Here is a 24,195-nt window from a genome sequence, read left to right as displayed (position 1 = left end):
CTTGCTTTGTGATTGGCACTGTGCAAGAGTCCATCTGTAATCAGTAAGACACCTTAATCAGTTCAGTTCACAGTCATGTTGCTGAGCTAGGCTTGGACCTCCATGCCATACTGATCTTCTTTTTTTTATGCTTAACTGTGTCACCTGAAGGTGATTGGGATTTTGTTACATTATTGTTAAGTCCCTTTTGACTAGGTTGTCTTTTCTGCTATGTTTCAGGTGTTTAATGGAATGAAGTGTTGCCCAACATGTAGGTAATTGTTGCAGGGATTTATATTTTAATTGTCAAAACTGCCTGCATTTTTTAACTTCTAACAAAGGGCTGTAAATAAATACTTCTTTTTTTTTTCACTTTGTTTTCTTCCATAATCATATGTTTAATTTGGATTTCCCTTTTTGATTTTTTAGCTATGTGGAAAAATTTACAGATTTCCTGCGCCTCTTTGTGAATGTACACTTAAGAAGAATTGAGTGCAACTCTCAGTTCCCTGTGGTTGAATTTCTGGCTCTGCTCTTTAAATATACTTTTCACCAGGTACTTAGAAGAAGCTTCTTAGTAGTGTGTATAGTGGGATATGGAGTTAAGTTGTTAGACTTTAGGATAAAAGGGCAGAACTTGTCCGACAATAAAATTTTGTGCAGCAATGGTGACTCACTATAGTTGGGTTCAGCTGAGTAAAAGCAGACTTAATTGATGCTACCACACCATGGAACATAGACAGCAGGAGGTTTAAGGCATTCAGATATGGGAATGTTCTCCCTTGGAATTACTGTTATGTGTATGAATGGAGCCAATTGAACTGGGGGCCAAAAGAGGAGGAAACTGCACATTCAGAAATGCATGAGTAGAGGCTCTCTGATAATGTGGCAGCAGGAGACAACTGTGTAGTGGAGAGGGGAAAGGATTAAAAAGGGAGAGTGCCACAGAGAAGAGATATCTCGTGAGATAGGAAGAAGGAATGAATAGGTGAGGGGTAGAAGAGATTGGGGAAATATATCAATGAGGGAGAGGGGAACTGAGAGCATGGAGACTGAGGGGGAGAGAGATGGAAGGAAAGAAGGCGTGCAAGAAAGTAGAAAGTTGAGAAATTGAGTTTGGGGGGGCCAAGGAGAAGAGCATGAGTAAAGGAAGTCAGAAAGCCATATGCCAAGAGGCACACCACGCATGCTCGCACACCACATCACACTGCATCACACTTTTGCTCTCAAGAAAGATAGGCACAAATATACACACAGTACCAGTCTGTTCTCCACACAGCCACATATAGCCTCTGCTACCCCACTGAGAGACATGTCACCATGTCTTTCCACCAAGTTCCATTGGCAGACATGTAAGAATTTGGCAAATTTTCTTTTCCTCCATTTGCAGTGTCGCACTATAAATGTGCACTATTGCACTTGTTTTTTTGTTTAAGTGGCAGTAGTTATATGGATGAATGCTGTTGTACAATATATAGGGTTAGAGGTTGATGATATCTGAAACAAAAGTTACCTGGTGAATGAGAACTCAGCTGCTCTCTAGATAATTTATACACATGTTAGGCCTCATATTTTTCTGGCCTAACTTATGCATATCTATGGTCTCATGTATGCAGCCAATGCTTAACTTTGTTTTGAATACAAGACCTCTATTTTATTCTATGTACTGATATTGCCAGTGTCATTTAAAAAAACCCATGAAAAATTGGTATTTGAAGACCCTTAATACCTTAGTGAATTAGGGCCTCTTTTATCAAGTTGCGGTAGCGAATGCCGCACGGCAAATGCTCTGAAGCCCATTCAACCATGCCAGCTCGCACTTTTCATCTTGATACAAGAGGCTCTTAGTTGTGTAATAGAAACCAGCCCTGTGATCTGACTGTTAGTCCTTCACCTCATCATATTGCTTTCAGAAGACCATTGATAATCTCACATGTACTTTGTAATGTTGCTTCAAGAGATTTTATTTGTTGATTTCAGCCAACACATGAAGGTTACTTTTCATGCCTGGACATCTGGGCACTGTTTTTGGATTATTTAATCAATAAAATCAAGAGTCGTCTAGCCAACAAGGACGTTATACTCAACAGGTAAGTGATACTTAATTATGACATATTGCTTTCCTGTTTTATGGCCAGGGTGGAAACCAAGAAATATATTAGCATATTATGTAGTAGAATTTGTCTGATACTACAAATACTATTTGGTACTACATATTTTTTTTGGGGGGGGAGGGGCGCAGTAGTTCAGTTTTAATATACAGTGCTCCCTGTTTATAATAAATACTAGTGTTTAAGCCTGTTAGATTAACGGGTGCTAGAATAGATGTGTAGACTTAACAGATCACAAAATTTAATGAAAACTTACCATGTGAGCTGTCTTGTCTTTTTTTCTTTCTCTCTCTCTCTCCTTGGCCGTTAGCTCTCTGTCTTTTTTTCTTTCTCTCTCTCTCTCCTTGGCCGTTAGCTCTCTGTCTTTTTTTTTTTCTCACTCTCTCTCTCCTTGGCCACTGTCTGTCGGTCTTTTTTTCTTTGTCTCTCTCTCCTTGGCCGCTGGCTGGCTTTCTGTCTCTCTGGCTCCCTGTCTGTCTGTCTTTCTTGCTTTCTGTCTCTCTCTCTGCCCGCTGTCTTTCTATGTGGATCTGTCTTTCGTTTTCGTGCGCTGCCTGCCTGTCTTTCTGTCTCTCTCTGTGGCCTCATGCCTGCCTGCCTTTCTTTCTGTCTCTCTCTGTGACCCCCTTCTGTCTCCCACCCCCGAGCAAACCAAGATTACTGCCTGCCCCCTAGCACATCCCTCCCCCCAAAGCATAGCAAGTTTGCTCCCTGGCCCCCTTTCCCTCTCCCCCTCCCCACTTCCCTGTGCAGCAGCAGCAGCAGCATTTCCCTCCCATCCTTCCCTGTGCAGCAGCACCCCTTGCCTGCTCCCCCTGTCCTGCAGTAGCCCTTCTCCCTTCCTTTTACCTCCCCCTGTCCAGCAGCACCCATTCAATTCTCCCTGTCCAGCAGTAGCCCTTTTCCCTTCCTTTTACCTCTCCCCTGTCCAGCAGCACCTCTTCCCTGCTCCCCCTGTCCTGTAGTAGGCCAGCCATCAGTAGCGTTTCTCATCCCCCTCCCTCTCCTCTCGGGTCTCACACAGCCATTGGTAGTGCAGCATTCACAACTCGCTGGTCCTGCTTGCTTCGGTCCTTCGTCGCTTTTTGCGCGAAGGCAGGAGCAGGACCCGGCAGCGAGGAAGGCCCGAAGGAAGCATGAGCAGTGAGTTGAAGCCTCCCTCCCTGCCCTAGGCTGGAAGCGACGTCGGCAATGAGTAAAATCAGCACTGCAGGCTCCTCTTACGCGCCGAAAATCAGCCACAGACTCCACCGCCGCGCATGCACCACACATGGAACATGGCCATGGAAGCACAAATCATGGCGACAGGGATCACGCCGTTTCAACTACGCGTGCGCGAGTAAGGGTTTTATTATATTAGATTCCTTATAGTATTTGATTTGGGTGGGCTTCCAGTGACATAACTTGCTCTTTTGTAGTTGCTACTGGGTTCATGTGATACTCCCAGTTGTCCAATGGCTGAAAATCTTTCTTGTGATTTTCTGTGCTAGTAGTAGCAGCCAGCTATTAGAGAACTCAGAAGGCCCCCTCTTGATCTGAAAACATCTCCCAGACAATAAGGTGATAAACTTGTTTTAGAGTTGAGCATGCTGTCATTACATAATTTAGACTCCTACTTGAAAAGTCAAGGAGAGAAAAGGCCTGTTTACTATAAATGAGAGAGAGAGTAGAGCACATCAATATACAGATCATCTTCACTTAACAACCTACCCGTTTAACGACTGTGTGGACTTACAACCAGATCTCTGATCAGGGGATGGAATTAATTTTGCTGTGGCTCCTGCGGGAGTGTACCTTGTTTTTTCTGTTCAGCTGCACTGCTCTGTCTCTTCAAAGGCTGCCGGCAGCTCTTTCTACACACTGCCAGTGGCTGACCCAGAAGCCTTCCCTCCGATGCAAACGCATGTAGGACGAGCTGCCGCCAGCCTTTGAAGGGACAGCAGTGCGGCTGAACATAGAAAACAAGGTACAGTCCCACAGGAGCCCCAGAAAGGGAGCGTAAGAAAGTGCTGCACAGACTAGGAAGGGAGGGAAAGAAATGCTGCATAGGCTGGAGTGATGTGGGTATTGTAAGTGGCTGCTTTTTACTTATTGACTGATTCACTTAATTTGATTATCTGTAATATGTTTGCTGAGATGTTTCATGATATGAACAGACAAGACGTGTTTCTCGGGGAGCTTCCATCTACCCCTTCCTCTTCTGTTTCCTCTCTAGGGATGACTCTGCTTTGTTACTAACTGAAGAGATGGTCAGCCCTGAGGTAAGGGAGGAGGAGCAAAAAAGAATGAAAATGAAGCTCCCTACAAGAGTTCTCGCAAGACGAGGTGAACTACCCACAGGTTCAGGGAGAGAGTGTTTGTCTACTAGAAAGAAGATTATCGAAATAACTGCCCTAATTGTCATTGTTTTCACTCAATTTGAAAGAATGACACACTACCTGTCAAGTTTATATGAGTCTGAAATATAACAAATCATGCCAAGTATGACTGGTCTCTATGCCAGTTACATTAACCTGTATTTGTTATGTTGCTGCTGGGGGGTACTCGGTTGAAAATTTTTCAGTCTAGGGGCTACTTGGCTTGAAGTTGAGAAACACTGCCTTAGAGCAGTTTCTCAACTCGATCCTGGAGTAACCCCTTGCCAGTCAGGTTTTCAGGATATCCATAATGAATATGCATGAAAGAAATTTGCATACACTGCCTCCATTATATGCAAATTACTTTCATGCCTATTCAATGTGGATATCCTGAAAACCTGACTAGCAAGGGGATACTCTAGGACCGAATTGAGAAACACTGCCTTAGAGAATGCAAATAGTATTTTTGACTGCAAATATCCTTCTAGCAGCTATCCATTTAGCACTGAAATGGAGATTGGCAAAAGAGGATGCAAATGGATCCCAAATTATAGCCTTGAGAGTGGGAAGACTTTTTCTTCCAAGTATATAGTAGAACATTGGCTTCAATCCAACACAAAGGCATGTGGTGTTGTGAACCTGTCACAGCTAATGATTTTTCATGGGAACAAATCTGCTTCAGCTCCTTTATTTTTAAGTGAAGTAAATGATGTATTGCCCTTGTTCCCACGCAGAAATTGATTCTAAACCTGTTATGTTTTAGAAAGAGCACTCTACTTTTAGAATTCCTAATCTTTGAGGAGGGGAGTGTGCTGTGTAGTTTAGTGGGATGGCACAGAATTAGATCCTTCAGCCTTTTAGTCAGTGTTTTCCAACATTTCTCTAAAAGATTTTAAGGATAACTGTACTGAATATGCATAAGATTTTCACACACTGGGTCATCAATGTATGCAGATCTTTTCTGATTCATATTATGGCTATCTTGGAAAATAAACCAGTTAAATGTGTCTCCACGACAGGTTGGAAAACATAGCTTTATATTACCAATTCAAATCCAGCACATGCCAATGAGTAACCAGGGATGGTTATTTGAAAGCCATTCAATGGCCTGGGTGACACAAGTGGTGTAAGTCAGTTACGTGTGAAGTAAGAGGTGCATCTTCTTTCATGTCCCATAACGGAATGATGCATCTTTGAGGAGGAAGTTTAGCAGGGGCTGATAAAAAGCCAGCTCCTGGAGAGGAGTCAAGGCTTCTGACACCCCCATGTAATCTGAAATAGAGCAGCTGCTGCCACTGCCACCACTATGTCCCCTCTCCCAACCCCACAGAATTGTGGAACATATAGTCATAGTTTAATGAGACAGATCAACATAGATTTAGCCAATGGAAATCTTGTCTTACCGGTTTTTGTTTGGTTGGTTGGTTAGGGGTTTTTGGGGTTTGTTTGTTGTTTTTTTTTTTTAAACCTATGAAATGAACATGAGGTAATAATAGTTCTACTACAACCATTTCTTAATGGTCTCGCAGAGTTATTTTACTTCTTGCTTTTACTACGATAAGAAGAGTTCAGGACTACTGCAGAGGGACAGAGTGGTTGGTGCTTCTATATTTCTGTAGGAAAGGTGGTGGTGTGCTTTTCTAACTACTCATATTTCCTTCAATGGGTTTGAGTGCGGGAACTGTTCTCGCACGTTTTCTCTGGGTTGTACATTTCAAAATCCACACACAGGATTTTATTTTGAGTCTCTGTTGGTTCTTGCTAGTCTTCGTTTTTCAACCTCTTTACATCTATGAACCGTCAGAAATAAAAGAATTATTCTGTGGACCGGCATTGGTCCATGTACCGGCGATTGAAGAACACTGGGCTAAGTCGTGGGCCAGACCCCGCCCATCTCTACCCAATCTCCTCCCCAGACCCCGCCCCCATAATAGTACTAATTGCACCTTGCACATCCCGTGCCTCATCTGGAAGCCTTCCCTCTAACATTGCAACGTCAGAGAGAAGGCTTCCGGTTCAGGCGCAGGATGCCCGTAGGAGCCACTGCCCATGGCTTTGTGCACTGAATCAGTTAGGAAGAGGGAGCTTGCTCGAAGATAACGCTGCATCGATTGCACCGTGGACTGGCAGTTGAAGAACACTGTTTTGGGCCTGATGCACGTGCTGGCCCTGTGGACCGGCAGGAAATTTCTGTGGACCGGAACTGGTCCATGGACCGGTGGTTGAAGAACACTGCTCTAATATTAGCTCAGACCAGCAATTTTATTTCACCTCATTTGTTTTTCTTTATTGTGTTGAGCAAATATTGAGGTTACCATTCTGCTGTTGGTGACCATTTTTCTAAGAAGATTCAGTTCAGCACCTTAACTCTGCAGGTATATTGCCTCTTTGGTTAGTTATGTCACATTCAACTCTACGGTATCTCCTTACCTTTAGTTGATGCCACTGGCTCAGGAGTAAATTATTTGATTTTTTTTTTTGTGGGGGAGGGGTAACGCATGGCTAAGCTCAGGTTACCCATGTTTCCTCTAAGATAAAAGGGTACAGGAATTCAGTGACATGCGTTTTACTTTGATTTTCCTGTCACCGTTGTAGATACTTGTTTCATACGGCAGTTATATTAGGGATCACATCTTATCATAGCTCCATTCCTTATTTTATTTGGGTAACATTTTATATATTTTGGTTCCCCAGTTTCTAATGAGCCATTACCAAGGGTCAGTAGTTAAAAGTTCAACTACTTTCCTTCGACACATGCGCTTTCATGGGCTCAGGCCCCCTTTTATCATTGTGTTCTGACCCTACTAAGTTCCTCTTCAGGAGACTTAAAAAAAAGAAAACAGCACTAAAACCACTTAACCAATTTTTAGTTTTTACAAGGATATTACACAAGTCCATTCTCACTTTCCTTTGTTAAATCTTTGAGGGGTTTCATTTTACTGGCATATTGTTTTGATAATATGCGTCCCTTTTTTTTTTAACTAATTTTCTTGTTTTAAAGCTTATAATGTTACTTTTTTAGCCTTCGTGAGATCTTACAGAATATTACAAATATTTTTATCAGTAGGTTGTTTTTCTTCACAGTAAGCCACTATGTCATTCTGATTTTATGCTCCATAGCATTGGCTTCTCTCTGATTTTTCTTTTCAAGAAAATCTTGCTTTTATTTGATTATGAAATTCCTTTCCATTTTCATTTATATCTACTCAAGAATAGGACTGATTTCAACTGTTCGTTGGGTCAGCTGCTCCTTATAAGTGCATTAGCCAGTAGCCTCTCTTATTTGGTTCGTGAATCTTTTGGCATATCCATCAAATATATTTAGATTCAACTGGCTCTAGGAGGTTGTTTATTATCTTTCAAACTCCATGCACATAGGTTTTATCGGACTTTTCTGTTTATCTCATTTTATCCATTAGATTCCTTTCCTTGCCTCCATGATCTCGCATCAGACATTAGGTCTAAGTTTACAAGGCAACTCGAGTTTTTCTGAGTTGTTGGAATCCAACTCTTCCTCCATTCTTACCGTAACAGGTGTTATCCTGGGACAGCAGGCAGATATGCTCACTACCTGCTCACCTCCCCTAGTTGGTTTCTTCGCTTGGACGTTGAACTGATGACTTTGTGAGCTGGTGTCAGACGGGAAGGCACTTGTGCATGCGCAGTGTGAGCAGTCTAAAAAGCTTGCTAAAGCTTAAAATGATACTACATTTTTCACTGTCTGTACCAGGGCTCCATGGATGACGTCACCCATTTGTGAGAATATCTGCCTGCTGTCCCAGGATAACACCTGTTATGGTAAGTAACTGTGCTATATTCTCACATGTGGGGGTAACGTCATCCATGGAACCCGGCATGGGGACTATCTTAAAATGAACTGTCACTTTAAGAGCTTAAGACTGCATGTACTGCACATGTTTGGATGCCTTTCCACCCTCTGTCAGCTTGTGAGACCATCAGTTCATTAACAAAGCCAAGAAGGGGAGGAGGGTGGGTTGTGAGAATATCTGCTTGTTGTCCTTGGATAACACTTGTTACAGGTAAGTAACTGCTTTATCCCAGGACAAGCAGGTAGCATATTCTCACATGTGGGGATTCTCCAGCTAACAAATAGGGTTAGAGAGATACTGGCTTCTAATTGGACATTAAATTTTGAAGAACTTTGTGACCGAACTGACTCTCCTGACTGGAAACATTTTCCAAACAGTAATGGGCCATGAATGTATGAACTGAGAACCAGATGGCTGCTTTACAGATGTCTTTAATAGGAGTGAACCAACGGGGTCACGTGATGCAGCCTGTCTGAGCAGACGTGCGATTGGAGAGCTCCTGCCCCACGGACATATAAACCGCGCTAAAATCGGCTTCTCCTGCACCCGGACGGGGACTGCACGACCTCACAATCGGGGATTCTTTCCTGCCCTCCGGCGGTCCTTTTAAGTAGACGAATCGGAGGGGTATGCCAGTAAAAGCGGCAAAAGGCACTCGGGATAAGCCCTCTCTCACCCCCTCCAAGATGGCGGCGGAACCGGCAAACTTCACTATACCCGCTGGAGACTGGATCGCTGACATCACGCGGTCAGTCTCCGCGGCGCTGGCGGACAGGCTCAATAAGATTCAGTCGGCTGTGGATGAGATGAACGAGAAATTTGATTCCCACAGCCGACGGCTCACCGAGGTGGAACAGCGAGTGTCCGACCAAGAAGACACGTGTGCGGGCCTAACGGCCCAGGTGGCTGAACTGAAAAAAACTTCCCGGGAGTTGCTGGCTTCCCTGGAGGAACAGGAGAACAGAAGCCGCCGGAACAACTTGTGGATGGTCGGGCTTCCGGAGACGGTAAGCGATCAGGATCTGTACAACGTCTTTAGTAAATGGCTACTTGAGCAACTGGATCTGGCAGGGGGCGCCGAGGGTTTCGCCTGTGAGAGAGCCCACCGCATCGGAGCCAGGCCTGCGGAAGGGGGAAGGGCACGGACTGCTATTGCCCGCTACGCCTGCTGGAGGGAAAAGGAGATGATCCTCCGGGCATTTCGCAGGACGGGGGCCCTGGATTACAAGGGCTCTCGGATCCTCCTCTTCAATGACTACTCTGTACGGGTGGCGGCCCAGCGCAGAACAATGGCGCCCTTCTGCACAGACCTCCACAATAAGGGAATCAAGTTCGCCCTGGTTTACCCGGCAAAGATTCGGATCTGGCATGAAGGCACGACTCTCAACATATCCACCGGAGAGGAAGCCAAGGCTTTTCTAGCCAAACTACCTGTTTGAAGTACTAGGCGAGAGTACCTTTACCATCTGATTTCTGCGTTTACTATTAGACTGAGCTGTGGGCACTTGAAACCCGGCCCGCAGGGCTATTTACCTGCTTACTTTCACACACTTGGCTCGGGGATGATAGACCCCGGCTGCAGAGGAGGAACAACCTTTTTCTTGCCCTTTTCCTGCCTACACCCTGCTTCGGAGGACTTGCTTGGGAGGAGGGTGCCGGGCTGCTGTTTCCAGTATCCGCTGGGATTCTTATACCACCTCTGCACCATGTCCCGCCTTGAGGATACCCTGAGACGGAATCGGTGGTGGAATTTCTGGCCTTTGTAGCAGCCTCCTGGCTGTACTTACAGACCTTGTTCAGCACATGATGGGATCTGTTACTGATTTAATATGCTGTTGCTTAGAGCTTTGCGAATTTGGCTCTTACTTCTTTTTTTTTCTCTTTTTTGGGATGTGCGGCCCTATGGGATGCAGAAGGGGAGTATACTGGGGGTGGGGGGAGGTCTCCGGACAGGCTGGGGGGGTACATATGGGTATGTATGCTGGCTGGGAGGTTTCAGCATGGGGGGTTGGGGAGGGGGGAGATGGGGTGCTGGGGGGATGTGGGGTGGGGTGTGAATGGGGGTTTGTGTCTGAGCCAGGGATGTGTGTGGGGGAGGGGATGTGTAGAGGTGTGGTTTGCTGGGTTCTGGGGCACCGGGATAACAAGGGCGGCGAAGCTTGGCTGGGAGGCTTCGTCTGCGCCTATCTATTGTTCTTGCACATGTGCAGTTCCTGTATGGCTGGTGGAGAATGGATGAACCCCTATGTTCTTGGAGGGTTGTCTCCCTCTGGGTTTTTGTGAAGTATATTGTTTTCCTCTTTCTGCTATGGCTGATTTAAGGGTTGTTAAGAACATAAGAAGTTGCCTCCACTGGGTCAGACCAGAGGTCCATCGCGCCCAGCGGCCCGCTCCCGCGGCGGCCCATCAGGTCCATGACCTGTGAAGTGGTTTCTGTCTAATCCTATAACCTACCTCTACTTCTTTCTGTACCCCTCAATCCCCTTATCTTTTAGGAACTTATCTAGACCTTCCTTGAACCCCTGTAGCGTGCTCTGGCCTATTACAGCCTCCGGGAGCGCGTTCCATGTGTCCACCACCCTCTGAGTGAAAAAGAACATCCTAACATTTGTTCTAAACCTGTCCTTTTTCAATTTCTCCGAGTGCCCCCTTGTGCTTGTGGCTCCCCACAGCCTGAAGAATTTGTCCCTGTCTACCTTCTCTATACCCTTCATGATTTTGAAGGTTTCTATCATATCTCCCCTAAGTCTCCGCTTTTCCAGAGAGAATAGCCCTAGCATTTCCAATCTGTCCGCATATGAGAAGTTTTCCATACCCTTTATCAACTTTGTCGCTCTTCTCTGGACTCCCTCAAGTACCGCCATGTCCTTTTTGAGGTATGGCGACCAGTACTGGACACAGTACTCCAGATGTGGGCGCACCATCGCCCGATATAGCGGCAAAATGACTTCCTTCGTCCTGGTCGTGATACCCTTTTTTATGATACCCAACATTCTGTTCGCTTTCTTTGAGGCTGTCGCACACTGTGCTGATGCTTTCAATGTTGTGTCTACCATCACCCCCAGGTCTCTTTCAAGTTTGCTCACCCCCAGCAACGATCCCACCTTTTATAGTTGAACATCGGGTTCTTTTTCCCTACATGCATGACTTTGCATTTCTCAGTGTTAAAACTCATTTGCCATTTTTTTGCCCAGTCTTCCAATCTCGTTAAGTCCCTTTGCAGGTTTTCACAGTCTTCCTTGGTTCTAACCTTGCTGTAGAGTTTGGTGTCGTCCGCAAATTTAATGACCTCACAGTTCGTCCCTGTCTCCAAGTCGTTAATAAATATATTGAACAGGAGCGGTCCCAGCACCGACCCCTGTGGGACTCCACTCGTGACCCATTGCCATTCTGAGTAATGGCCCTTTACTCCAACCCTTTGTTTCCTGCCTGCCAACCAATGTTTGATCCATCGGTGGATATCCCCTTGCACCCCATGATTCCACAGCTTCTTAAGCAGCCGTTCATGGGGTACCTTGTCGAAGGCTTTTTAGAAGTCAAGGTAAATGATGTCAATGGATTCCCCTTTATCCATCTGTCTGTTTATTCCCTCAAAGAAGTACAGCAAGTTCGTGAGGCATGACCTTCCCTTGCAGAAGCCGTGCTGGCTTGCCTTCAGCTGCCCATTTTTTTCTATGTGGCCGCAGATGGTGTCCTTAATCAGTGCTTCCATCATCTTTCCCGGAACCGAGGTCAAACTCACCGGCTTGTAGTTTCCCCGGGTCACCCCTTGATCCTTTCTTGAAGATGGGCGTGACATTTGCTATTTTCCAGTCCTCTGGGATCTCCCCTGTTTCTAAGGAAAGGTTACATATTTTGCGAAAAGTTTCTGCTATTTCGTTTCTCAGCTCTTTTAGTACCCTTGGGTGGATGCCGTCCGGACCTGGTGATTTGTCGCTTTTTAGTCTGTCTATCTGACGGAGGACTTCCTCCCGGCTTACTTCTAGTTTGACCAGTTTCCCATCCTGGTCTCCATGTAAGATCTCTTCGGGTTCTGGAATATTGGATGTGTCCTCTCTCGTGAAGACTGACGAGAAGAACTTGTTTAACCTTTCAGCTATCTCTGTTTCTTCCTTTACCACTCCCTTCTTGTCTCCATCATCCAATGGTCCCACTTCCTCCCTGGCCGGTTGTCTCCCTTTCGGCCAGGGAGGAAGTGGGAGGAGTGGTTACCTTTAATGTTGATGGCATCAGGTCCCCAGTTAAAAGATCTCGCATACTCACGAGCTTGCGTAATTTGAAAGCGGATGTGGCTTTCCTGCAGGAGACCCACTTAACTCAGATTGAACATTCCAAATTGCGGAGAAATTGGGTCGGGGATGTTTACTCTTCCACTTCCGGGGGTCGACAGCGGGGGGTGGCAATTCTGCTACATAAGCGGTTGCCCTTTGTCCTGCATAAACAATTAACGGACCGGGAGGGGAGGTATGTTATCGTCCTGGGGGAGGTCTGGGGTTTAAAGCTGCTGTTCTGTAACTTATATGCCCCGAACTCCTACTGTCATAAATTTTTCTCCACAGTTCTCTCTATGGTATCGGCTCACCCAGATTACCAAGTGATCTTGGGGGGAGATATGAATATCACTGCAGACCCAGGGGTGGATTGCAAACTGCCTAGGGGTAGCTTGAGGGACCATGACAACAAGGGGATGGGGTTTCTGGCACAGCACTTGGGCCTGGTGGACGTCTGGCGGGCACTACACCCGTATGATTCGGACTTTACCTTTTACTCCCATGTCCACAAAGTATACCCCCGACTGGATTACATCTTACTTGACCAACGGCTGTTCTCCAGGGCCGCTAGATCGGAGATTGTGGAGTCCACGGTTTCTGACCACGCCACCGTGGATCTTACGTTGACTCTTGCAGCAGGCAAAAAGGCTTCCTCTTGGAAAATGGCGCTGCATCTGTATCATGATCAGGAATTCCGGACCTACCTGCGGGCGCGTTGGGTAGACTACCAAGCTACTAATGATACTCCTGAGATAGGGCCGGTATCTTACTGGTATGCCTCCAAGGCAGTCCTGAGGGGACACGTGATTGCATATACGGCTGCCAAACAACGGGCCCGGGGAGCAGAACTTCTAGCGCTTACGTGTCAGCTACACCAATTCCGTAGGGCCCATATCTCCTCTCTGTCGGACTCCGATAGACTGGACTATCAGAAAATTCGAGAACGCATTGAGACCCTACTCCATCTACGGGCGGAACAGACACTTGCGTTTCAACGGTATAATATGCATAGATGGGGGGGCAAGACGGGGAAACTTCTGGCAAACCTAGTGCGTCCGTATAAAAAACGTCAACTCATCACTGCAATCCGCGATACTACGGGAACTAGGCATGAGGGGGAGAGCCAAATTGCAGAACAATTTGTCAGGTACTATGAGACCCTGTATGGTAAACGCCCGCTGGATGAGACTGCTCTCGCGGACTTTTTTCCGGGGCTTATCCCTACCACACCTGGAGGAGGACCAGGCTGTGTCGCTGAGCCTACCTATATCCGAGGCTGAACTCCGCGTCTCCATTCGGTCTCTCAAATTGGCGAAAGCACCAGGCCCGGATGGGTTTGGACCTGAATATTATCTTATTCTTGAGAACCTGGTGGCGCAACCCCTGAGTGCAATATATAACGCGGAAACGGGAGGCTTCTTTCCGGATAATATGGCCCACATAGTTCTGCTTCCAAAGCCGGGCAAGGACCCGGATCTGGTGGGGTCGTTTCGCCCCATTTCTCTTCTAGATCAGGACATCAAACTTCTGGCCGTGACTTTGGCGCGATGCTTGAATCGCTTCCTCCCCGACCATGTCCACCCAGACCAGGTTGGGTTTGTACCAGGCCACTACGCATCTATGAATTTGCTGAAGGTCTTAGGTGCGATTCATGACAGGGTGGGTCGGGGTGGCCTAGAGGCAGTGGCAGGACTGGATATGGAAAAAGCTTTCGACAGCATCTCCTGGGATTATCTTTTTTGGGTCCTGCGCAGGGGTGGTTTTCAGGGTGAGTTTATGGCCTGGGTGACGGCTTTATATCATAATCCCAGGGCACGCTTACTGATTAACAGGGGTCTAACGGGATTTTGGCCTGCAGAGGGGCACGAGACAGGGCTGCCCTCTCTCCCCCCTTCTTTTTCTTTTGGCTATCGAACCCCTGGCAGCTAAGGTCCGGCAGGACGAGACCATCCAGGGCATTGTGGTGAGGGGACAGGAATTCAAAATCAGCTTGTTTGCTGACGACATCCTACTTTATATGGAACAGGTCCCCCTGCACCTGCCCAGAGCCTTGGCGGTGATTCGAGCCTTTGGAGCCTTGTCCGGTTTGCAAGTTAACTGTAGCAAGTCGGAACTCCTGCTGCTGTCAGGGGGCCCGGTGCAGCCTTGGCAGGCGGTGTTGCCCATTGCACCCACGACTAAACCGATGCGCTATTTGGGAATATACCTTGGTACGGATCTGCCTACTCTTTACAATGCCAACATTCGCCTGGCAGGAGCTACCATTGGGTATCTTGGGTAAAGATGGTTCTGGTCCCGAAACTTCTGTATCCCCTGCAGACCATGCCTCTCTGGCTCAGCAGGCGGGACGAACTTGCTTTTAAATCTACTATTTCTCGTTTCATTTGGAGGTCCCGAACCCCGCGAATAGCAATGTCCAAACTTACCCTGGATAAAAGTCTGGGGGGACTTAATGTCCCGGATATCCGGCTTTATAATGTAGCGTCTCTCATTTGCTGGATCCATGAGGCCTATACAGGGTGCTATCGCTATTCTCCCCGGGGCTGGCTAGCGAGCTGGAGCTCCCCTTTCCACTTTATGAATACATTACACCGTCAGGACGATCCTGGGAGGCGATACCTAGCTTTCTTTCATTTTTTACGGCCGTTTAGGCTGGCGTGGCGATGGTGGCGGCGCAGACAACAGCTGTCGACGGAGGTGTCTCCTTTTGTATGTCTGGTAGGCAACTCACGATTTCAGCCGGGTTGGGGTAACTCAGTATTTCAGCAATGGGCGACTCGGGGCTGTGTGACGATGGAAAACTTACTTGACTTATCTCCTGCCGGATTCCCATCCTTCCAGCAAACACGGGACGCGTGGGGCCTTCCATCTTGTTATTTATTTTCCTACTTTCAGGTGCGTCACTATTGGGATGTTGAACATAGAGGGGGTGATGGGGTTTGGGTTAAGGGTCATCTGGATACTCTTTTCTCGGCTACCCCGCCCATAGCTAACTCCCTTGCTCACTGGTACCGAGTCCTTAAATCATCTCTTCCCCTATCGGTGCTTACCCCTGTGCGCTCCTCCTGGGAACGGGATTTGGGACAGGATATCTCCGAACCTCAATTTCTAGCTTGTTTCAGCACTTTATACTCTTACACTAAGTCCGCTGACTTCCAAGAACTCCAGTATAAGATTCTCCACCGGGCCTATTTCACTGCTCAGCGAGGGGCGCGCCTGGGGCTTTGGGATAGTGATTGTTGTGTTAAATGCAAGAACCGAGTAGGTACGTACCTTCACTCTTTCCTGGAATGCCCCCAATTGAGTATCTGGCAGGAGGCTCTCACCCTGCTGGAGCGCGCTGTGCAATGTACTGTTGAATGGGACTATGGGTTTCTTCTTCTGGGTCTGCAGACCTCCCTCCAGGATCAAGGTTTCACTATCCCCCAATGTAGATTTTTCTATAATGTTATACTCGTAGTAAAAAAATTGATTTTGACTTATTGGATGTCGGTGGAGCCACCTCCGATACCCCACTGGAAGAGTAGACTTCGGGAAGTGGCTCAGTTTGAAATTCGGTTGTATGCTAGGTCTCCGAGTGTGCATAAACAGCATTACGTTGGCCTGTGGGAGAGACTGAGGGACTTGGTGCCATCACAAGAACGGGTCGGGGGACTGGCGCCTGTTTAGTTTTTTCTTTTGTGTTTCTCCGGCGTAGTCCCAGATAAGCTCCATTAATTCTAATCTTCTCTATCTCATGCTTTGGTGCCCCAGGGATGGGGGGGAGGGTGGGGGGGGGGGGGGGGGGGGGAGGGGATTGGAGAATATGTGTTTTGTTTGAGCGGTGTGAATGGTGCAGAGTGTGAATGGTGTTGCGAGTTATTTGTGGCTTCTAGGGGTTATTTGTATAATAAAAATGGTGTGAGATCGCCGTCCCTGCTGGGTGGCTTTATTTACTTCTGTTGGCCTTTATCTTTTGTTTCCGATGCCCTCGAAGTTTCTTTACACTTGTTACATACTGTACCTATGCGGGGGGGATCTGTTTGGGAGGCTTCGCCTCTGTTACTGTATTTTCGCTTGTTGTGGACAACTTTTGCCCTATTGTTGTTTGTTGTTGCGCCCTGTTGGGTGGTGTATCTTTCACTGCTAATAAACATTCTTTAAAAAAAAAAAAGGAGTGAACCAACATTCAATATTTAAATCTCTTCAGTGATCTCAGCAGTGCCATCCATTGTGATTCAGATTTTCATAATTTCTTGAGATTTATTACACCATTTTGTCACAGACCCCTTCAGCTTTTAAGCTTTTAAATTTAGAAAGTACTCTTCCATAATTCTATATTTCAAGTGATTCTCACTCTGTGAATACATTAAACATTAAACTCAATTAAATTCAGTAACTCTGTAAAGTTTACTTAGCCTTTTGTCGAACCGGGGACTTTGTAACACCAACATGAATCATGTTTCGCATGGCAGCTATTTTAGGGCTTGTCCCCTAAAAGTATATATTCTTGCTACATTGAACGTAATAATCTAGCTGAGGCTTTATCCAATGATCTGAACAGTGGTATTATCACTTCAGTTTTTCTGCTGCTTATACCCCTCCTTAGGCCACATTTAGAGCTTGTTTTACAAAGCCGCGCTAGAGGCTGCTGCACAGTAACGGCCCCGAAGCCCATAGAGATTTAAAGGGCTTTGGAGCTGTTGCCGTGCGGCAGGCGCTAACTCGACTTTGTAAAACAGGCCCTTAAATATGCAGGCTTTTTCAGATCACTTTTTATTGTCTTCTCTGTTGTAGATTTTTGCATCATGCAGAGCAGTGGTCCCCAACCTTTTTTGCACCAGGGACCAGTTTTATCCCAGGACAAGCAGTCAGCCTATTCTCAACATATGGGTGGCGTCATCCACGGAGCCCGGATGCAGACTTGCTTGTAGAAACGTAGAAGTTTCGAGTCAGCCGCATTGTGCATGTGTGAGTACCTTCCCACCCAGCACAGGGCTAGTCTCCTCAGTTCTCAGTTTTCTGCAGAGCCAAGAAGTCTGTACTTTGACACTCTGCGTTGAACTTTGTTCGCTTCGTGCCTTCTCTCATCGCGGTTTGTGTTCTTTTTAGTCGTGAATCGCTGTGTTACTTTATTTTCCTTTAAAAAAAAAAAAAAGACTTTTTTTTTTTTTCATTCACTGACTGGCGAGCCAGGCTATGCAGCAGCAGCCTGTGGGCTTCAACTTCGTAGCGGCTATCTTCCCTCCTATGTCACGGCCAGTCACGGGCTTCAAAAAGTGTAACCAGTGCCAGCGTGCGATTTCTCTCACGGACCCATACCGCTGGTGCCTCAAGTGCCTTGGGCCTGACCATAATCCAAAGTCATGCGAACGCTGTGCTACTCTTCAACCTCGAGCCCTTAAACGTCGTCGAGTTTTAGTGGAGAAACTCTTCAGGATGGACTGTTCAGTGACACCCTTGACCTCATGTGCTGCCCCGGTCCCATCTTCCAGCAAAGGTCCTCCTGCTTCCACGACTCCGACCTCGAGCCTCATCAGACTGTCCTCGTTTGGATCGTCTTTAGCTTTGAGTACACCTGCTTTATCTTCCCCTGAGCTCCCCTCAGGTCAGATACCTAAGCAGAAAGTTCCTGCGGTGGTCTTCAAGCTTTCCAAGACCTCCAAGTCCAAGCACATCTCCACTGCCACCTTGGAGCCTTTAGCCTCGACAAGTGGTCCAGTTTCAGACGCGGATCCACCTATGCAGGCTTCTCTCCAGACCAAGTTGGAGCAGCAATTTGTTCAGTTATTGAGCAAATATGGTTCTGCCTCGACGCTGCCTCCTGTAATCCAGCCTGGGCAATCAGCAGTCTCCCGCTAGGTCGAGTCCCTGCCTGTACCTCTAGCTGAAGCTTCACACTCTATGCAAGGAGCAGAGTCTTTGCAAGTGTCTCAACAGGAATTCTCACATTCCATGCAAGGAGCAGAGTCTTTGGGAGTGCTTTGAGATTCCCCAATCCAATCCACTTGTTTCAATCTACAGCTTCTAGCCCTATCCATTCACCAGCAGCTTTGCCTGTTTCTATACATAGGGCGAAGTCTCCTCGATCCTCGAGACTTGCTTCCAGACACATGTCTCATTGCCAATTGAGACATACATCAAGGCGCAGATCATCTTCTAAAGAGCAGCCTTCTTCGTCTAGGCCTCATTCCAGACCTTCCAGCTCTTCGAGGTCTCCAACTTCTCACTCGAGGTCACCACTTCCGAACCCTGAGGAATCATCTGCTTCCCTTGCCTCTTCCAAGTCTCCATATTCTTTGGACTGCCACTTCTTCAGAGAGGCTTCACCTTCGTTCTCGAGGTCATCGAGTCCCTCACGAGGCAGGGCTTTAGCGTATCAGCTGTCTTTCTCTTCCTTCCTTCGTCAGATGGCTGATGACCTGGAAATTCAGTTAGATGCTGGTTCTAAATACTCTAAGGAGTATCTCGAGGTCATACATCTACCTCAGCCTCCTGCAGAGTCACTTAAGCTTCCTCTTAACAAGCTTTTGTCTCAAACTTTCAAACGTTGTCTGGAGACTCCTTATGCTATACCTGCTGTTCCAGGCAAATTGGACTTGAGGTATAGAACTCTGCATTGCAAAGAGTTTGAGAATTCACAATTATCTCACCAATCCCTCCTTGTGGAGTCCTCTTGGAAAAGAACCCATCCTTCCAGGGTCTATGCTGTAGTTCCTCCTGGAAGGGAGGGTAAGACCATGGACAAGTTTGGACGCCGTCTATATCAAGATGCTATGATGTCCTCCAAAGTCCTCAATTACAATTTTGTCTTCGTTACTTATCTCAAGTTGATCTTCTTCCAGGTTTTCTGAAGAACCTGGATCAACATAGACATTTCAAGTTCCAAGAAGTCACTGCTACTCTGTCACAACTCAGATTGCATCTTCTCCAGTCACCTTATGATGCCTTTGAGCTGTCGGCTAGGGCCACTGCTTTCTCTGTAGCAATGCGCCGCTTAGCTTGGCTTCACACCATTGACATGGATCCTAATCTTCAGGACCGTCTGGCTAACATTCCTTTTGAGGGCAATAACCTCTTTGATGAATTAATAGAGTCTGCCACTAAGAAGTTGTCTGAACATGAAAAATCTTTTGCTTCCATTGTCAGACCAAAGCCAAAGTCAGCTCCTGCAAAATCTTCATGCCCTACTCTGGTTTTCCAGAGGCGTTATACTCCAAGGGCAGCTCCTTACACTCGAGCTCCTTCCAAGAAACCACAGCAACAGAACCCTCAGCCTTCTGCTGCACCTAAGGCTTCGCAGCCTTTTTGACTGTCTAAAACAGAGCATAACCTCCATCATTCTGCCTCTGTCCTTCCTTCCTTCCCCTCCATTGGAGGTCATCTCCATCATTTTTACCACCTATGGGAGACCATTACATCTGACCTCTGGGTGCTGTCAATAATCAAGGAAGGATACTCTCTTCATTTCATTCTGGTTCCACCAGAGCTTCCCCCCAAGAAAGTATCCTTCCAATCCATCCCAGACTGCCCTTCGTCAGGAAGCTCAAGCTGTGCTTCGTCTCTGTGCCATCAAGGAAGTTCCCTTGGAACAGCAGAGCAGGGGGTTTTACTCCCGTTACTTTTTAGTTCCGAAGAAGACAGGCGATCTAAGACTCATTTTGAATCTCGAGGCTCTCAACAAATTTTTAGTCAAAGAACAATTTTGCATGTTGTCCCTGGCGTCCCTTTACCCCCTTCTAGATCAGAATGATTGGTTATGTTCTCTGGATCTCAAGGAGACTTATACTCACATCACCATTCATCCAACCTCCCGTCAGTACCTCAGATTTCGGGTGGGGAATCTGCATTATCAATACAAATTGCTACCCTTTGGCCTGGCTTCATCTCCCAGAGTGTTCACCAAGTGCCTGGTGGTGGTAGCAGCAACTCTAAGGAACCATGGTCTTCAGGTGTTTCCCTACCTAGACGACTGGCTCATCAAAGATTCAACATCTCAGGGGGTTATTGTAGCAACTCAATGGACTAGGTGGTTCCTACAAAGCTTGGGATTCAAAATCATCTTTCCCAAATCCCAGCTTCAGCCCTCTCAGAATCTACAGTTCATCAGAGCTGTTCTGGACATTATCCACTAAGAGCATTCCTTCCGCAACAACGTCTGGAGACTCTTCTTCAACTCTGTCATGCATTGTCTTCCCGCTCTTCAATCTCAGCGAGACACATGATGGTACTACTAGGTCACATGGCCTCCACAGTACACATGACTCCTTTTGCCAGACTTCACCTCAGACTTCTTCAGTGGACCCTGGCATCTCAGTGGATGCAGGCTTACGAACCACTCTCTCAACACATTAGTCACTCCTTCGTTGAGACAGTCTCTCCGTTGGTGGATGCTCTCTTCCAATCTCTCCACAGGCTTGCTGTTTCAAACGCCCCCTCATTTAGAAGGTCCTCACAACAGATTCCTTGACCTACGCTTGGGGGGCTCATCTCAATGGTCTCTGTATTCAAGGCCACTGGACCAGTACGGATAGTCTGTGTCACATCAATCTGTTGGAACTCAGAGCGATCTTCAATGCTCTCAAAGCTTTTCAACATCTTCTTCACGACCAGGTAGTCCTAATTCGGACGGACAACCAAATTGCCATGTACTATGTCGACAAACAGGGGGGGACGGGATCTCCCTCCCTTTGTCAAGAAGCTCTGAAGGTTTGGAACCGGGCAATCCTGCACAACACCGTCCTCAAAGCTGTCTACATCCTAGGGGTGAAAAACTGTTTGGCGGACAAATTGGGTCATCTTCTGCAACCTCACGAATGGACACTCAATTCCTCACCTCTTCATTACATTTTTTCACAGTGGGGAATGCCTCAGATAGATCTCTTTGCATCTCCCCACAATCACAAACTACCTCGGTTCTGCTCCAGGATATATTCTCCTCATCGCCTCGAGGCAGATGCTTTTCTACTGGAATGGACGAATCTTTTTCTGTATGCATTCCCTCTCATTCTCAAGACTCTTGTCAGGTTGAAGAATGATCATGCCACCATGATTCTGATAGCTCCATGGTGGCCGAGACAACCTTGGTACTCCCTTCTACTTTAACTCAGCAGCAGGGAGCCATATCTTCTACCAGTTTTTCCGTCTCTGCTTACACAGAATCAAGGATCTCTACTTCATCCCACCCTGCAGTCTCTATACCTGACAGCTTGGTATCCCTCAACATAACTCCTCTTCAGTTTTTTTTCAACCTGTAAAAGACATTTTATAGGCTTCTAGAAAGCCTGCTACTAGACAATGCTACCAGCAAAAATGGACTAGATTTTCTGTGTGGTGCATATCTCATGATAAGGAGCCTCAAGATTACTCGATATCTTCTGTTCTAGATTATCTTTTGCACTTATCCACCTCTGGCCTCAAGTCTACATCGATCCGAGTCCATCTCATTGCAATTGCTGCTTTCCGTCAGCCTATTGAAGGGAAACCCCTCTCTGCTTATCCGGTGGTTTCCAGATTTATGAAAGGACTTTTCATTGTCAAACCTCCTCCAGTGGTTTGGGATCTCAATTTTGTTCTTGCTCAATTGATGAAGCCTCCATTTGAACCAATGTCTACGGCTCATTTTAAGTATCTTACTTGGAAAGTGTTTTTTCTCATTGCCCTCACATCTGCTCGAAGAGTCGGTGAGCTGCAAGCATTAGTTGCTGATCCACCTTTCACAGTTTTACATCATGACAAGGTGGTCCTCCTTACTCATCCTAAATTCTTACCTAAAGTGGTTTCAGAATTTCATCTCAACCAATCTATTGTACTTCAGTATTTTTTCCAAGACCTCATTCTCATCCTGGAGAATTAGCTCTTCATACTCTGGACTATAAGCGTTTCTTTGGCCTTCTACTTGGAACGCACCAAACCACACAGAACTACTCCTCAACTTTTTGTCTCCTTCGATCCAAACAAGTTGGGACATCCCATCTCTAAGCGTACCATCTCCAACTGGATGGCTGTTTGTATCTCTTTCTTCTATGCCCAGGCTGGACTGCATCTACAGAGTCGAGTCACAGCCCACAAAGTCAGAGCCATAGCAGCTTCCTTAGCTTTCCTCAGATCTACACCTATTGAGTAAATTGGCAAAGCTGCTACCTGGTCCTTAATTCATACTTTCACCTCTCACTATTGTCTGGATGTTTTTTCCAGACGGGATGGCCATTTTGGCCAGAGAGTATTACAAAATTTATTCTCCTAAGTTGCCAGTGCTCCCACCATCCCATTCTGGTTAGCTTGGAGGTCACCCATATGTTGAATAGGCTGCCTGCTTGTCCTGTGATAAAGCACAGTTACTTACCGTACAGTTGTTATCCAGGGACAGCAGGCAGCTATTCTCACAATCCACCCACCTCCCCTGGTTGGCTTCTCTGCTAGTTATCTGAACTGAGGAGACTCGCCCTGTGCTGGGCGGGAAGGCACTCGCACATGTGCGGTGCGGCTGACTCAAAACTTCTACATTTCTACAAGCAAGTCTGCTTGCGAGGCTGTCCGCATCCGGGCTCCGTGGATGATGTCACCCATATGTTGAGAATTGCTGCCTGCTGTCCCTGGATAACAACTGTTACAATAAGTAACTGTGCTTTTCCACAGTCCAAGAGAGGGGGATTCAAGCGCATAATCAATAAAGTGCATAATATATAATCTATTTACATATATAATGTAAATGTAATTATTACATTTTATATTATGCACTTTATTTCTATTATTATTATTACTATGTGCAGCATCTTTCACCCCTGCCCAATAGCCCCATACCCAACATTCTCCTTGTATCACCTCTCTGGAACACCATGCCACATCTCTCCCTCCATTGCGTCCACCACCATGTCCACCATTCTTTCTCTCTCCCACCATGTTGCCAACAGCTAACCCAGAAACCTTCCTTCTGAGCAACTTTTTTTTCCCCTACCCAAAGTCTTAGCTTTTTCAAATATCATTGCCTGCCTTCCTCTTTCTGCAATCTCTTGTAGCTTTTCATAATATGCTTTCCTTTGTCCTTTCATTTTTAACTTTTCAAACAAAAAAAGTTTGTTGCACAAAAAGTAGCTCCTTTTGGTTCCAGCCACCGCTTTTATACTTCTGGCTGTTACCATTCAGCTAACAACTCCTTATGGTATTTCTGTCTTGACAAAAAAAAAAATCCCTAAGTTTGTAACCTTCACTTTCATTTCTCTGAATGAACCCTCTCCATATGTCTTAATATCGTACCACCGCATCCAGTGATCAGTGGATGTCAGAAGATCATCATCTGTTGTAACATCAGAAACAGTCTCCCCATTCATAAGCACTAGGTTCAGTATGGCTTCATCCCATATAGATTCCATTATCAACTACTGGAATACTGTAGTTCTTTTTGTGGAAAATCCAGAATCTTCCCTACTTCTAAATGACATTGCAACAGGGAGATCCCAATTAACATTGGCATACTGAAATCACTTCCCCTTTAACAGATGCATTGTGAATGAATGTCTTCAATTAAATCTGTCCACTTTGCCTTAAATCACACCACTGTAAATAAATATTCCATTTCCTCTTTCCAGATTGACCCATAATGCCTCTTCCACATTCCTTAAGTTCTGCAGTTCTGTCACTTTAATCTTATCTTTAACATATAGTGCCA

General features: G+C 46.3%; 1 protein-coding gene across 1 annotated transcript in view; it reads left to right on the top strand.

The window, feature by feature from the left end:
• Positions 1-24,195, top strand: part of XPO6 (exportin 6) — a 231,999-nt gene that overhangs the window by 88,599 nt on the left and 119,205 nt on the right. The window contains 2 exon segments of the mRNA XM_033963538.1: positions 409-535; positions 1,960-2,069. Coding sequence (XP_033819429.1) covers positions 409-535; positions 1,960-2,069 — 237 coding nt within the window.

Source organism: Geotrypetes seraphini, chromosome 11 (assembly GCF_902459505.1).
Source record: "Geotrypetes seraphini chromosome 11, aGeoSer1.1, whole genome shotgun sequence".
In the NCBI taxonomy this organism is placed as follows: Eukaryota; Metazoa; Chordata; class Amphibia; order Gymnophiona; family Dermophiidae; genus Geotrypetes; species Geotrypetes seraphini.
The sequence above is the reverse complement of the archived record's forward strand: the minus strand, read 5'-3'. Positions and strand labels throughout refer to the sequence as shown.